Source organism: Dendrobates tinctorius, unplaced genomic scaffold (assembly GCF_039654945.1).
Source record: "Dendrobates tinctorius isolate UK_male_01 unplaced genomic scaffold, ASM3965494v1 ptg000027l, whole genome shotgun sequence".
Lineage (NCBI taxonomy): Eukaryota > Metazoa > Chordata > Amphibia > Anura > Dendrobatidae > Dendrobates > Dendrobates tinctorius.
The window spans coordinates 12,174,524-12,188,367 of NW_027361695.1; the positions used below are offsets into that span (position 1 = coordinate 12,174,524).

The 13,844-nt window shown below is 47.5% G+C and overlaps 1 protein-coding gene across 2 annotated transcripts in view; it reads right to left on the bottom strand.

Moving 5' to 3' along the window:
- Positions 1 to 13,844, bottom strand: part of SYNPR (synaptoporin) — a 210,110-nt gene that overhangs the window by 76,256 nt on the left and 120,010 nt on the right. The window contains exon 1 of one of the 2 annotated variants that reach the window (XM_073569783.1): positions 5,241 to 5,636. The exons of the other annotated variant lie outside the window; for it this stretch is intronic. Coding sequence (XP_073425884.1) covers positions 5,241 to 5,264 — 24 coding nt within the window. The 5' untranslated portion in view covers positions 5,265 to 5,636. Of the gene's footprint in view, positions 1 to 5,240; positions 5,637 to 13,844 lie in introns of those variants that run through there. 2 annotated transcript variants of the gene reach the window in all.

The following is a 13,844-nucleotide window of genomic DNA, read 5'->3' on the forward strand; positions in this document are numbered from 1 at the left end:
CAGTAAGATCCAGAGCACCATTTGCCACCTGTGTAGAAAACAACCTGCAAATGCGCTCCTCTGTTCTCGAAAATAGAGAGAATTTTTAATAAGCAGTAAATTGGAAAATTTGCGTGTTTTTACTAGCAATTTGCAGCTTTACCCATTGATGAAGATGAGACCCCTTTAACATTTCTATTATTCTAGTTTTCACTTTGCATTATATGCCTTTTGTTTAAATCTCTGTAAAGTTGGTTAGCAGAAAGAGTCCTGACAATTAACCAGAAAGATAGGTTCACAACGTGGGGGGGGGGTAACTAAAGCAAAGTCCCGAACCTGATGGGGGTTTGGAAGAAGAAGGCCAGGAAAGGGATAATAGGTAGTTTTGCATGTCAACAAAGTAAAGTTAAAATGCGTGAGGGTAGCGTTCAGGTCACATGGGATGGGAGTTTAGGGTTTGATAGGAAGTTGTGAGAAGGGGTGGGGAAATCTGTAGGTACATTAAAAGAAGAGGTGGAGCCGTTGATCATCATCGTCCCTGCGGACCCATGACGAGTGAAAAACCCTGCATCCCGCTTCGTTTTTGATAACATAAAATTCTGATGGTAGTGTGTTGGTTTTTTGTTTTGGACCATTTTTATTATTCAGCGATAGCAGCTGGAGGTGAGGCGGTCAGGGATGGCCTTGGTTAATGGGGTAGCCTGACATCGGATGCATGTTGACCCATCATTGAGTTATGGTTTAGTTCCTGCTGAGATGTTTCCCAGTGAACAGATGAATAACTGGAAAAGGGTCAACATTTGTCAAGGCAGTGCGACTAACGAGTATTTATTCTGGTACTGTCCATTTTTAGGCCATCCAGGATATCCTCAGAGAAGAAAATGTTCTATAACTGATTTGATATATGTTGTAATCAATAAAGGCTGCTGTGCCATATATTTCGATGTCACTCAGCGTTATGTCTTATATGTTAATGCCGTAAACACTTTACAGTACCCTAGTCAAGAAGAGCAGCTATGAAGAACATCTCTTGCTCTGGAGGGCCAAGTATAACATAGGCTGCTTGGTCGTAATAAATCGATACTGTGTAATACCTCATTTCTCCTCTGGGAGTGATATAGTTTAACTGCACACTTGCTAAATTCTCCAGCAGATTACTACTGAATATTGGGGGTCCCATCATTACCTAAACTACTGGAAAGCCTTATTGTTCACCTAGGATACAACATCCTTGATCTACACCCCCCCCCAACAATCCCATTGTGATTCGTCAGATCGTTATATTGATATATTCTATTATCCATGAAGAAAATCAGCATTCACATTGTGGTTTTAGAGTAAATTGACCTGCAAGAGCGAGAAGAGCATTGTCTGACTGTATCTCCCGTGAGCAATTAATATCATCCTGTATACAGACCGCAAACAAACATCCTTAGGGTTAATTAGCCCAGGTTACAATTTCTGGATAATTGCACAACCGGCTCAGTGTGCAAATGATGGAGACACGGAGCAGATGCCGCCGAGTGCTACTTAGCAATACTCTGGCCATTTATCTGGGGGTGATTTAACAACACTTCTTCACTGCTATCAATTATGAATGAAGTATACAGATCCTGCCGTAGAAATATTCCTTGTAGCACCGAGCAGAGCACTTAAACATTTTAAAACAGGCTGAAGCAAAAAAATAAAGGAAACAGACTACAATTCCATCAGGCGTAAATAATAGATTACATCAACATTTTCTCTTTTTCTCAGCAAAGGATTCTTTATATTCGATCGCCTATTATACATTTTCATAAAAACATCAATTTTCCTAATAAGATAATCTCGACACTGGAGATTGCGGAAAATCAATGATATGATTGATTAATTCAAGGAGTCGTTAATTATTAAATTATCACGGTGGATCCAACTTAGGCTGCAGCAGAAGAATGGAAGAGATCTGAGTATGGTGAGATGCAGCTGGGTTGAGTATGTCAGGTATAGCGGAAGTAAACTTGTGATTTGGACCAACTTGAAGTTAAAGTGTTGCATCTAAATTTTCATAGAGATGAGTGCATGGAGACCATATGGCGTCAAAGATAGTCCTGGTGGCTTAGTCATAGACACCCTGCATGCTCTTTCAAGGCTTTTTTGCATGCCTTCTTAGATCTTTGCATAACCTGAAGGTTGTACGGACTATAGTCTATAGTACACTTGTGTGACCTATCCACGACCTGCCGCTCTTCGGCCCCCCACACACAGTATGATGCCCCCACAGTGCCCTTACACATTGATGATGCTACAGTGACTCTCCACACAATGATGTCGCCACAGTGCTTCCATGGTGTGATCCCTCTAAAAGTATGCCACAAACATTGTGACGTCCCTACCCCCTCCCCACATAATGATGTCTCAAACACAGCATGATGCCCTCACTGTACTCCCCTCATATTGATGCTCCCATAATCCCCACATGCAAAGAAGTTTCCACAATGCCCTCACACACATAATGGCCCCAGTACCCTCTCACATAGTATCATACCTCCATAGACCTACCTCTATATAGTATGATGTCCCCAGTGTGTCCCCACATAATAATACCTTCAAAGTTCCTCCACACAGTATGATTCCCTCACCCTCCCATACTGTGATGCCACCACAGTCCCCTCCACATATTGTGAATCCCCACCTTCATCCCCATAAACTGTGATGCCTACACAGTCTCCCGCACAGTATGATGTCCCAACCTTCCCACACACTATGATGCTCCCACAGTATGATGTCCCCACCTCTCCCCTACTAAGTATGATGTCCCAAAGCCCAAACCTGCCCTCCACACAGTATGTTACCCTCACAGTTTCCCTGCAGAGTATGATGCCCCTACCTCTCTCCACAGAATATGAAGACCCCACCTTCCCACACACTATGATGCCCCCACACTCCCTAAACACAGTAGGATGTCCCTGCCTTCCCTCCACACAGTATGTTGCACCCACAGTCCCCCTCTACATTATGATGTCCCTACCTCTCCCCTACAAAGTGTGATGCTCCCAACTTCCTACACACAGTCCCCTCCACACAGAATGATGTCCCCACCACATAGTACGATGTCCCCACTACACAGTATGATGTCCCCACCTCTCCCTTACAAAGTGTGATGCCCCCAACTTCTTATACGCAGTCCCCACCACATAGTATGATGTCCCCACCAAACAGTATAATGTCCCCACCAAACAGTATGATCTCCCCACCACACACTACGATGTGCCCACTACACAGTATGATGTCCCCACCTCTCCCTTACAAAGTGTAATGCCCCCGACTTCTCACACGCAGTCCCCAACACATAGTATGATGTCCCAACCACACAGTATGATGTCTCCACTACACAGTATGCTGTATCCACTACACAGTATGCTGTATCCACTACACAGTATGCTGTCCACACCTCTCCCCTACAAAGTGTGATGCCCCCAATTTCTCACATGCAGTTCCCACCACACAGTATGATGTGCCCATCACACAGTATGATGTCTCCACCTCTCCCCTACAAATTATGATGGCCCCAACTTCCCACACACAGTCCCCACCACACAGTATGATGTCCCCATCTCTCCCCTACACAATATGATGCCATCACCTTCCTTCAATACCATTAGCTGTCCCCACTGCCTCCCTCCCTTTATAGTGTGATGCCCCCACCTTCCCTCACACAGTATGTTGCCACCACTGTACCCCCACACGGTATGATGTCCCCACCTCTTCCTTACAGAGTATGATGCTCCTACAGTCCTCCCACACAATATGATGCCTCCGTAGTCCCACACACATAATGCTACCCCCTGATCGATGACTATAATCAACATCACTCGAATCACGTTGGCTTTACTACATTTTTTATACTTGACTGCACAGATAACAATTACACCAAAGAGTGATGGCGGTTTAGAAGATAGTAGCACCCATCTGTGGACCGGTTGATGATTGATCATTGCCATTGACCATCGAGAAGATATTACAGGAACGGCTGCACTAATGAATAGGTAATGGCCTAATTGCATGATTTGCTGTCAGTCTAATGTAAGAATCGCACACGTTTCTCCGCTAATTCTTACTTAATGATCTGTCTCCTTTCCTTAGTTTGCTGCACATCAAACACATTTGCAGACAGATGTTTGGGGGTCCGGGGACGGTGAGCCCGGCACGCTAGAAAAAAAACAGAGCAGTTGGGTGCACTTAGGCAAAATAACATTATTTAAGATTTGCTCTTTGCAGGATAAAAAGATCACTGAACCGTAAGTTACACGAATATCTGCACTAAGGGTGGGCTAATGAGTGGCTGATGCCAGACTCAGGACTTGCTTCAGTCCCTCCTGGGGCTGAGTTATAACCCATTAGGGCAAACTTTGCATCCACCTTCCACCTTGCATCGGGATCATAACCAGAAAGATGGTTAGATGTAGCAGAGCTGATCTTGTGCAGTTTTTTGTGATTTTTTTTACGCTGCATTTTCGAAGAAAAAAAAACTATTTTACTTAATGGGTGCAGAAAATCTCCAAGATAAAACAATTCACCAAAAAAGCTCATCGTATCCTTATACATTGTATCTCCATGGAGTTTACATATTCTACGCATTTTCAGATTCGATCTACACTCCATAAACAAGTGTATGATTATTGGCACCGTGTTCACATTGGGGAAATTAAAGTAATGACGTGAACGCATTCTTCATACACTATATAAATAGCATGCAGTCCTATGCAAAAAAAAAAAATGAAGGATGCAAAATGACAACTCAACTCTGCTACATCTCTACTTGAATGCAATCTATACAATAAAGGCGAAAACTAAAATTACACCATTATGGTTTTTTTTCCCCCTATTAACAAGAACTTGTGCCCGTGTTGTTATACCATTATCTTTTTCTTCCTTTGCCAGGGAGACTAAAAAATTGACAAGGTTTTAGACAATGTACGGTAATCTCAGGATGTCATGGAGGAAAAAAGAGGCAATGGGAAACAAAATGGCGCTTTACATATTTTTAAAATGATTGATATAAATCATTACGTCGGCCCTATAATTAGATCTGAAAAATAGAAAAAAAAAATTGTAATTTATTTAATATAAAAAAGATAATATTTCATAATATTTGCATTGATAAAAAAAATTCTTAGATTAAATATAAATATTTGTAATTAAAAAATAATTATATTTAAAATAAATGAATAAATAAAATATTTAAAATCTGGAGCAAATCTGTTGTTCTTTTTATGACTTACCGGAGCGAATATCACCATACACATTTACAAAGGAATTGATAATCCAACTCTGCGCTCTGGAAATGTATCAGAGGTTGTAGCATGCTAAACCGGACAAGATTCCCAAACGCTTCTGTGCAGAGACTTCCAGTAGAGTAAATCAAGAGGAGCAGTGGAATCGATGCAAGGAAAAGTCAGATGTTAGAAAAGAGCAAAAAAAAAAAAACAGCCTCAGATTCCTTTTTTCATTTTTTTTTTCTTGAGGGTTGGCAAGAATTGTCATAACATAAGAGATTACTGTAGAAAGCCCATAGTAAGGCGGGGGAATCTGTGCGCTACTTTTGTGAGCTGCAGAAAGCTTCCCCTGTGTTCAGAGGCTTAGCTGTACTCTGTGCAGAGCGTGGTTCATAGTAGAATATGGGGGGAGTTGAGACATTTCTTATGTATAGGTTCACAAATACATCCAGGGAGGAGGAGACATATACTGGGTGGGATCTCCATGTGTGGAAAATATGAACTTCTCTTTATTTTTTTTCAGGTGACCGTGTCCTGGATTTAACAGTAAATTACCATTAAAATCGATATAGAGCCGAAGTGGGGTCAGTAAAGTGGTGGTCTTCAATGTGTGAGTTAGGTTCACTAGACGAGGTGGATCCTCAATGGCCAAGGTTCGGGTGGGCGCACGGGCCACGGGTGTCGGTGCAGCAGGAAGTTAAGGCACACAGGAAACAGGTCGCAGAGGTCCTGGAGACCACAGACAAGTAGCAGAGATCTGGAGACCAAAGACAAGTAGCAGAGGTCTGGAGACCAAAGACAAGTAGAAGAGGTCCTGGACACCGCAGACAAGTCGCAGATGTCCTGGAGATCACAGACAGGTAGCAGAGGTCCTGGAGACCACAGACAGGTAGCAGAAGCTCTGGAGACAGCAGATAGGTAGCAGAAGCCCTGGAGACCGCAGACAGGTGGCAGAAGTTCTGGAGACTACAGACAGGTCACAAAGACCCTGGAGATGCAAACAGGTTGCAGATGTCCTGGAGAGCAAAGACAGGCAGCAGGGGTCCTGGAGACAGCAGACAGGTAGCAGATGTCCTGGAGAGTGTAGACAGGTAGCAGGGGTCCTGGAGACAGCAGACAGGTAGCAAAGGCCCTGGAGACAGCAGACAGGTAGCAAAGGCCCTGGAGACCGCAGACAGGTAACAGAGGTCCTGGAAACCATAGACAGGTATCAGAGGTGCTGGAGACCACAGACAATAGCAGAAGTTCTGGAGACAGCAGATAGGTAGCAGAAGCCCTGGAGACCGCAGACAGGTTGCCGAAGTCCTGATGACTGCAGACTGGTCACAAAGTCCCTGGAGACGCAGACAGATCGCAGATGTCCTGCAGAGGGTAGACAGGTAGCATGGGTCCTGGAGACAGCAGACAGGTAGTAGAGGCCCTGGAGACTTCAGACAGGTTGCAGAAGACCTGCAGACTGCAGACAGGTCACAAAGGCCCTTGATCCGCAGACAGGTCGCAGATGTCCTAGAGACCGTAGAAGGGTTGCAGGGGTCCTGGAGACAGCAGACAGATTGCAGAGGTCCTGGAGACTGCAGACAGCTCGCAGAGGTCCTGGAGACTGCAGACAGCTCGCAGAGGTCCTGGAGACAGCAGATCACAGAAGTCTTGGAGATTGCAGACAGGTAGCAGATGTCCTGCAGACTGCAGACAGGTCGCAAAGGCCCTTGATCCGCAGACAGGTCGCAGAAGTCCTGGAGACCGGAGACGGGTAGCAGAGGTCCTGGAGACAGCAGACAGGTAGCAGAGGTCCTGGAGACCGCAGACAGGTAGCAGAGGTCCTGGAGACTGCAGACAGGTCGCAAAGGCCCTGGAGACACAGACAGGTCACAGATGTCCTAGAGACCGTAGATGGGTAGCAGGGGTCCTGGAGACAGCAGACAGGTTGCAGAGGTCCTGGAGACTGCAGACAGCTCGCAGAGGTCCTGAAGACAGCAGACAGATCACAGACGTCTTGGAGATCTCAGACAGGTAGCAGATGTCCTGGAGACCACAGACAGGTAACAGAAGCTCTGGAGACAGCAGATAGGTAGAAGAAGCCCTGGAGACTGCAGACAGGTTGCAGAAGTCCTGGAGACTGCAGACAGTTTGCAAAGGCCCTGAAGACACAGACAGGTCACAGATGTCCTAGAGACCGTAGATGGGTAGCAGGGGTCCTGGAGACAGCAGACCGGTTGCAGAGGTCCTGGAGACTGCAGACAGCTCGCAGAGGTCCTGGAGACAGCAGATAGATCACAGACGTCTTGGAAATTGCAGACAGGTAGCAGATGTCCTGGAGACTACAGACAGGTAACAGAAGCTCTGGAAACAGCAGATAGGTAGTAGAGGAAATGGAGACCGCAGACAGGTTGCCGAAGTCCTGGTGACTGCAGACTGGTCGCAAAGTCCCTGGAGACGCAGACAGGTCACAGATGTCTTAGCGACCGTAGATGGGTAGCAGGGGTCTGGGAGACAGCAGACAGGTTGCAGAGGTCCTGGAGATCGCAGACAGGTAGTAGAGGCCCTGGAGACCATAGACAGGTAACAAAGGCCCTGGAGACCGCAGCAAGGTAACAGAGGTCCTGGAGACCGCAGACAAGTAGCAGAGGTCCTGTAGACCGCAGACAGATCGCAGACGTCCTGGAGACTACAGACAGATACAGAGCAGTTCTTGGTGCACATGTGGCGCCCCTGAGGCTCAGTCACCACAGAGGTACTGCACCTCCTCCTGAGGTGTGGTGCCCCACCATCCAGGTAAGGTGGAAACACCTGACCACGCTCCAACACCTGCACCCCACACCACAAAGTAGTGTAGCAAAGCTCCTTCGGCGGCTCCCTGCTTGGAGTATAGCAAAGCACCCCTTGGTGGCTCCCTGTTTGGAACACGAAACATGCTGGGAGGTGGGTGGAGTTTAGTTCGCACAAAAGAGCGGGAAGAGTTGTATCAGCCAGTCAGTCTTTCATTCAGTCAGTGAGTGAGGATGTAGAAGGACAGAGTGTGAGATAGAGAAGATCCCCGGGAGAGGGATGGAAGAAGGAAGTGCTGCAGCAGGCCACAGTGATCTGGGTCTGCTGGCACAGGAAAGAGACAGAGAAAGGAAGCTTGATTCTCCATTGGGAAGAAGGATTAGCATGGAACGTAAGGAGAATAAGAGGACAAGGACCAGGATTAGAGGAGAACCCTTTTCAAGTTCTAAGCACAAGGCCGGGGTCCGGTCCCCGAGGTTGTACGGATACTAATGGTCCTGCAGCAGACACCGGAGGAATAGAAGTAGTGACCACTTTATTCCCACACAAGACTTGGAGGCACAACAGCAACTGGATAGTGAGCTGCGACTTAGTAGCAAGGAGTCCCCGAAGCAGGCTACAGCTGTCTGCCGTACAAGTAGAGTTCATAGGAACATCTGACAGGAGGAACTCCAGTGTAACTCAGTACTAGGAGTACTTCACTCAAAGGCGCTATAAAAGGAGATGTTCAGAAAAGGCACATATGTTGGCGGAGTGTTGGAAGGGAGTATTCCATCTGGCCTGAAGGTTGACTGAATCCCTAACCCGGAGGACACGGGACGGAAGCAGGCACCTGTTTGTACAACAGACTGTGAGTAAAGCTTTGGAACTACATGCCCTGGTGTCCTCCACTGATTGCCGCGCCAACCTGCCCAGCACTGCTACATCCCTCGCGCCTGACACTACACCATCTAAGTGTCACTTCACCTACACTGCCCTGGGACCACAGCCCTGCCTGTGGAGGGCTATAGCATCACTGCTGCACCACACCATCTGTCCCAGAGGATCTGTCTGCAGCGTTGGCTTACATTTCTATTGCTGAATACCACAGGTGGAGTCACGAATCACTTATAAACTTTCACTACCATCAGCACACTCAACACTCGCCTTTTACAATGGGCGCCCAGGGCCAGGGGCCGGGTCCCAGCTGCCGTGACATCTGCCATTAAAGCTCATCGGGCCCGGTACTGAGTACCCCTCAGCCCTGGGTGTGAGGGTGGCCCACACAGACATACTAAGAATCTTCATATGAAGATCCAGGTGTGTGTCTCGGGAGCCCATATATAGGACTAGATAAAAGATCACATTGGAGCACGCTGGACTACTCGTAAAGCCCAACATGGAGCACAAGAGAGGTTAGGGGTGTGGGGAACAGAGTCTGGACCCCGGACATGTGTGTAACATTGCGGCTCTGAAAAATTACAACTCCCAGCATGCTCCGACAATTCCAGGAAGACGTTTGGGATTTTCAGCAGCGGTAAAGCTACAAGCATGCCTGTGCTCTTCAATCGCTAGGTTGGGGGGGGTACATGCAATTGACAGGTCATAAAGCTGATGATGAAGTGGGACATTTCATCCCTAGGTCTGCACTAGCTAACAGTCCTATGGTCATCTAGTTCAGTCTTGAGTTCTAGTCCACAAGATGGGTGAGCTTTATACCAATGTGGCATTACAATGGGTGTTTCTGTGCAGAAAATGGTTTCATAATTTTGGGATTGAGATGTCAGTAAGTATACTAGTGCAACCCCATGATCTGGAGTTTAGAAGTGTTGTTTGTGTGGCGCCCCTGAGGGTCTGGTCGCCACAGAGGTACTGCACCGCATCCAGAGTTGTGGTATCCCACCCTCAAGTAAGGAAGAAGCACCACCTGGGACTTCAACACTTGCACGCAACACACGCTGGTTCAGTCAGGGCATCTGGGTGTACGCTTCGGGAGGATGGCCTCATCCCAGACTGGCTAGGAAAGGGTGTAGGTAGGTAAGTGAGAAAGGTAAAGAAGAGGGAGGAGCTAAGGAGATGGGGTGACAAGGAGTGTAGCCAATCAGTGACAGAGAGGTGACAGTGAGTGGGCGGAATTAAGCCTAAGGTAAAAGATCTTTCTGGAAGATCCAGTCAGTTGGTGATGGGACAGCGTAGGAGTAAGAGGAGTTATAGCCAGAGTGAAGGAAAAATAACTGAAAGGGATTTTAGAAAGAACAGAAGGAGTCCTGAGAGGCATGGGAAGTGCGATAAGCCACCCAAGGGGCCCGCTCTTGTTTGGAAGGACTAGGTCGCAGTGAGGATGCCGGCCCCTGAGCCCAGAGGAGAAGAAGACAGACTCAGCTGGCAAGCCGGTAGGTTGAGGTGACTGCAAGTACCTCAGCCACATCCACATCAATTCCCTGAAAAGGTGGCCAGGTAGAGGATCCTGGGGCCTGACCCACGTCGCCCGGCAAGGTCCAAGGCTGCTGGCTTAGGGACACTGTTGTGAAGGTGCTAGGCAAGAGGAAAGGAAGACCAGCACAGGGAGACGACCAGAAAGAGAGAGAGAAGACACAAAAGGAAGTCCTGGAACGGTGTTTCCCAAATTAACTGAGAGTTGGCTGGACCCCTTACTCAGAGGACACAGTGCTAAGCAGGACACCTGAGCGCACAGGTCAAGTGTGAGTAAAAGCCATGAAACTGCACCTCACTGTGTCATTCACATCCCACTTGCTTAACATCGCACATAACATCACAGTCACCAACTCACCAAGTAACATCTTAGCTGCCCTGGGACACTGCTCTGCCCGTGGAGAGCTACACCATCTCTGCTTCTGCCGTACCACCATTCCAGAGGTTCTGTATAGCAGCATCGGCTACCCTAGCTGAATACTACGGGTGGCGTCACGATTTCCCCTTTCCCCTACAATTATCCTACCATCTTTCCCTCTCATTTAAACTTCCATCACCACTGGACACCCAGGGCCACGGACCGGGTCACTACCGCCGTGACACTTCCCCTTTAAAAGAGGCTGGCCGGCCCGGTACCGAGTAACTCCCGACCCTGCGGGGCGCTCCAACTGGCGTCACGAACAGGATCATCGAGCTCAGCAAAGCTGGGTACTTCGAGCTCGGCAAAGCTCGTTACTTGAACTTGGCAAAGGATTATCTGCATTGAGTAATAGCGAGTTTGTAAGGCTGTTAAATCATCGCTTAACTGTGCCTTTGTTTACTGCGTCACTGTTACTGAGTGCTGGTTAAATAGCTGTGTCACAGGCTGTGTGGGCTTGTCCAATTACAGCCAGCAGGAGCTGAGAGGAATGAGCTGCGGTGGGCGGGGCTAGGGAGTGAGTGCAAGGATGATGCCTGTCCACCACCAGCATCATCATGTGATGCAAAGGTGTCTGTCAGGAGGAAAGACCCACCTCCTGTATTACTTTGATAGGCATAAAGAGCAGAGGAAAACCAGCCCCCGGAAAATGTCAAGGGTGAGCAGGAAGAACAGAGGAGACAGAACAATAAATATGGCAGCAACAAGGTATGCAGAAGGAGGCAATAGCCTGAGTGCTGAGAATAAAACCATCTATGCAGAGGAGCTGAGTAGCCAGCTCCAGGATTTGTCTCTGACCATGGTAGGAGGATGGGAATCAGAGTAGGTCAAACCACCAAATACCGCAGCTGCGGCTGACCCAGTCAACGGGTCTGAGGATACCCTGATAGAGCCCCTACACCTGGATGGACACATTATAATATAGTGTGTGATCGGGCTACCCAAACCTCGGTGGTAGACTCGGAACAGCTAGTGATCACTGGTGTAGTTCTCTATACAGGACTCACCCAGCCAGGGAGCAGTGAATGTAAGAAGTCAAAGTAAATATGTGAAACAAATGCTTAAAGTTTACCAAGTTAGGACTGTGTTATAGTTCATTGAAGAAATAATGTGTTTACCTGGTTAGGTTTGTTTTATGGTTCTTTCGAAAAGACTGTGAGGTTATGAACGGTGAATAATCCACAACTTTTAATGTAAAAAGTTAGCACTTCTTAAGGAGCTTCATCTTGGTTTTACATCAGGCCTTTGGAAAGCGCCTTAATGCCACAGAACTAAAAACCCGTTTGGCATGGCCGAAAATGTGGTACAACATACAGATCAACTATGCCTTGTAGCCCGCCCAAGGCCTACGTTGGGGGTTTGAGACGGGTCCCTCGCATCACGCCAAAGGAAAATACCCCAGTCAGGGATGAACTGAACTTTGATGAAAATGTTTTATTTTCTTGAATTAAGAACAAGGGTTAAACAATCGTATTTTCTCGCCAGGGCTAAATGTATTTATAGAATATATTAAATGAGTTGTATGAATGTCTTTATGGTAAAATTAATGCTTTGATATTTGATACAGGTATTTATACTGAATAGATAGTGATGTATTAGTTTAATTTTATAAGGTATATATTTATGAGAGTAGTTATTTGTAATGTTTAAGAAAAGTGCCTCCCATAAAGGGAAGAAGAGTTATTTGGCTAACTTGTTAAACTGTTTACCCTGTTGGAATGCATTCCAGAAAAGTGTTGCATGTTGTAACATCTGTTTTCTACTCTAATTGGTTACAGCCCACGGACATGCTTTGTTTAACGAGGGGGGTATGTGGCACCCCTGAGGGTTTCGGTCGCCACAGAGGTACTCTACCGCATCCAGATGTGTGGTATCCCACCCTCAGGTAAGGAGGGAGCACCACCTGGGACTTCAACACTTGCACGCAACACACGCTAGTTCAGTCAGGGCATCTGGGTGTACCCTTCGAGAGGATGGCCTCATCCCAGACTGGCTAGGAAAGGGTGCTGGTAGGTGAGTGAGAAAGGTAGAGAAGAGGGAGGAGCTAAGGAGATGGGGTGATAAGGAGTGTAGCCAATCAGTGACAGAGAGGTGACAGTGAGTGGGCGGAGTTAAGCCTGAGGTAAAAGATCTTTCTGGAAGATCCAGTCAGTTGGTGACGGGACAGTGAAGGAGTAAGAGGAGTCAGAGCCAGAGTGAATGAAGAATAACTGAAAGGGAGTTTATAGAGAACAGAAGGAGTCCTGAAGGGCACGGGAAGTGCGATAAGCCACCCATGGGGCCCGCTCCAGTTTGGAAGGACTAGGTCGCAGTGAGGGTGCCGGCCCCTGAGCCCAGAGGAGAAGAAGACAGACTCAGCTGGCAAACCGGAGGTTGAGGTGACTGCAAGTACCTCAGCCACATCCACATCAATTCCCTGAAAAGGTGGCCAGGTAGAGGATCCTGGGGCCTGACCCACGTCACCCGGCAAGGTCCAAGGCTGCTGGCTTAGGGACACTGTTGTAAAGGTGCTAGGCAAGAGGAAAGGAAAGACCAGCACAGGGAGACGACCAGAAAGAGAGAGGGAAGACACAAAAGGAAGTCCTGGAACGGTGTTTCCCAAATTAACTGAGAGTTGGCTGGACCCCTTACTCGGAGGACACAGTGCTAAGCAGGACACTTGAGTGAACAGGTCAAGTGTGAGTAAAAGCCATGAAACTGCACCTCACTGTGTCATTTGTGTCATTCGCGCCCCACTTGCTTAACATCGCACATAACATCACAGTCACCAACTCACCAAGTAACATCTTAGCTGCCCTGAGACACAGCTCTGCCCGTGGAGAGCTACACCATCTCTGCTGCTGCCGTACCACCGTTCCAGAGGATCTGTATAGCAGCAACGGCTATCCTAGCTGAATACTATGGGTGGCTTCACGATTTCCCCTTTCTCCTACAATTATCCCACCATCTTTCCCCCTCATTTGAACTTCCATCACCACTGGACACCCAGGGCAACGGACCGGGTCACTACCGCC